Source organism: Cyprinodon variegatus, unplaced genomic scaffold, assembly GCF_000732505.1.
Source record: "Cyprinodon variegatus isolate N-32 unplaced genomic scaffold, C_variegatus-1.0 Scaffold1679, whole genome shotgun sequence".
Lineage (NCBI taxonomy): Eukaryota > Metazoa > Chordata > Actinopteri > Cyprinodontiformes > Cyprinodontidae > Cyprinodon > Cyprinodon variegatus.
The window spans coordinates 89038-91839 of NW_015152132.1; the positions used below are offsets into that span (position 1 = coordinate 89038).

At 38.2% G+C, this 2802-nt stretch overlaps 1 protein-coding gene across 1 annotated transcript in view; it reads right to left on the minus strand.

Moving 5' to 3' along the window:
- The window catches only part of aldh5a1 (aldehyde dehydrogenase 5 family member A1), an 11694-nt gene extending 9363 nt beyond the window's left edge, over window positions 1-2331 (minus strand). Inside the window, exons 1-3 of the mRNA XM_015404263.1 lie at window positions 1953-2331; window positions 389-472; window positions 87-257 (exon numbers count right to left, since the gene is read on the minus strand). Coding sequence (XP_015259749.1) covers window positions 87-257; window positions 389-472; window positions 1953-2240 — 543 coding nt within the window. The 5' untranslated portion in view covers window positions 2241-2331. The remainder of the gene's footprint in view (window positions 1-86; window positions 258-388; window positions 473-1952) is intronic.
- Between the last annotated feature and the right edge of the window lie 471 nt (window positions 2332-2802).

The following is a 2802-nucleotide window of genomic DNA, read 5'->3' on the forward strand; positions in this document are numbered from 1 at the left end:
CTTATTATCGTGCCTTAAAGAATCAGAAACTGGAGCATCTGGAACAAACTCCCCATAAATCTCTATCCTGTGCCCCATCTGCTCACCGGAGTAATAATGCTGGCCACTCCTACTGGCTGTTTGAGCAGCAGGATCCGTCTGTCTTTAACTGGAGACGGGACAATGTCTCCGTAAACTCTCCGAGCTTCCTCTGAAAACCACTCCAGGAAGGCGGCGGAGTACGCCATCTCTCCGAGAGACTCCCGCATGGGTTTACCCTGCAAACACACATGTGAGGTTAGCTTCTTCCCCTTTGCAGAGATTTAAGATTAGCTTCCTTCTCCCAACTCCTTTACAGGGGAACTGAAGACCCCGCCTGTTCTGACTGCTGAAGGAAAACTTCACTCACACTTTCAAACGTGATCAGCTTGGCCAAGTCTTCTTTGTGGCGGTTGAGCAGATCGAACCACTTCCTCAGCAGGAGGCTCCTCTCCTGCAGAACAACAATCACATCAGACCTTCTGGCGTCTGCATGACCTCAGATATTATTCTATTCACGAGACTGTGGAGAAAAAACCTTTATAATCTGACCCTATAAAACCAAAACACAGACTGTTACCTTCAACGACACTGGCAGCTACAAGGACTAAGGGAATTACAGAAAGTACAGATAAATTTAGTTTGTCTAACAATTTAACTAGTTTGTTCAAATGAAAAAAATGTGTTTCTTTTTAATTTTAAGTTTAGAGTTAACGTCTTTTCTTTTTCTTGACGAGATAAACTGGATGTTCCAGGTTTGATGAAGCTGGGTCTGTTTCAGCCCATTGAACTGTACTGGGAACCATTTGGAAAGTTATTTTGAGTATTTTGAGCTATTTAGCCTGGAATAAGAAAAAAAAATGTAGTTCTTTAGTTTATTTCCATTTTATTTTATGTTTAATACATTTTATATTTATAAATGAAATATTTATTTAAAAATGTAAATATGTAAATTAGAAAATGATCTAAGTTTTTAATTACATTTTTATTTACTACACTAAATTAAATACCAGTTGGAGATCAGAGTGACCTGCAGATATTATTTGCTTTAATATTTTGCTCTAAACTAAATGTTTAAATGCAAGCCTAATATTTTTATATTTACAATTTTGATTTTTGCCTCCAATTGAAATATTTAGATAACAAACCAAAACTCTGTTTATTAAATTCAGAAATCAATATAAGTAAATTATTTGGAGCTAAATATCCAGTTTTAAAGCCAAATATTTATTTTGTGAAATAAACATTTAATCTCAACATTTAAATTGGACATAAATACGGTATCTAAATTGGATTTTTTTTTATTTGAAGCTAAATATTTTGTTGCATAAAAAGTTTAACTAACAACTTAAATATTAAGTTTGTAAATGTGATATAAATCAATTTATTAATTGAATGATGAAAACATGACTGATAAAATGAGTCACATCTTATTTTGTTCTTTATATTTTTACCATCCTCTGAATACAGAAGAGGATTAGAGCCACTGAAAATATAAAAGAAGCTTAACTAATTTTTAAATTTTATTTCAGTATAATATGGAAAAAAAAAGTAAGAATTCTGAAAAAAAGTCAAACTTCTGATTTTTTCTTATATTATACTGAAATAAAATTAAAAAATCAGTTAACCTTTTTTTATTTTTTCAGTGGCCCTATCCCCTCCGTATCTCTTACATTTTTTTCCTTAATTTTCAAGCGTCCAATATCTGGGCGAATGTTACTAATTTTGGGGAGAAACTGCGGATCAAAGCTAAATTTTAAATCAAAAAGACGTTTGTGGTCAATTATGTGGAAGCCGAATTAAAGAGTGTTTAATAATAAACCAGAGGCCAGATGCACAGGTGGTTCTGTGCCTTTATTTGCTAAATATCCTGAATTCTTTTAAAAATTGTATATTTTAAAAGGAGTTCTGCAGAGCAGCCAGGAGCCTCCTACCTTGGCGGTGGTCTGCTTCCAGGACTGAAACGCCTCATAGGCGGCATCCACCGCCTGTTTGGCCTCTGCTGGGCCGCAGTCAGAAACCTGGGCCAGCTCCTGTCCGGTGGCTGGGTCCAGGACCGGGAACACCGAGGCTGCAGAGACCCAGCGGCCGCCAAAGTAGCCCTGAGTCCGGAGCAGCGCAGCGGGGACGTCCAAGCTGTAGTGTCTACGCAGGGAGGCCGGGAGGCCGGGGGGAAGCTGCCGGAGGAGCCGGCGGCTCCTCAGGACTCTGACAGCGGACATTCTGGAGAGCAGGAGGCGCAGAAGGAGCTCCGAGGTGGACAGCAGAGGAGGTTATCCTGCGGAGCTGCAGCTGGAGATCCAAGCGTGCTGCGCTTCTTCTTCTTGAGAGTCTTCATCGCGGTTGGCAAACTAGTGAGAAGTTAATTACCGCCACCAACTGGTAAGGAGTAAAGCAAGGAAACAGGAAACGAAACAGAAGAAAAAAAACTGTGTAACTTAACCCAACCTAATAAATACTTAATAAAATTTGCCCTCATAATTTTAATTTATCTTTAAGTCATGGTCACTCTGCCAGTTTCTGGTGGTCCTATTTGTTTTCCCATCATATTTTCCACCAATTCCCAGTTTAAATCTTTAACTTCCAGATATTTTTCTACAGCTTTCACAATTATTGAGATTTTTTCGGTTTTTCTTGTCGTCTGTGCACTACAATTGATCACTCCCACCATGAAAAGAACAAAATCTTTCTTTTTAACAATTAGTGAGTCTTCTTCAATGATGAGACATTTCCCCAGAGGTTTTGAGTTTGCCATGTGCTGAACTGTTGGTTTGTTTTTTTGGT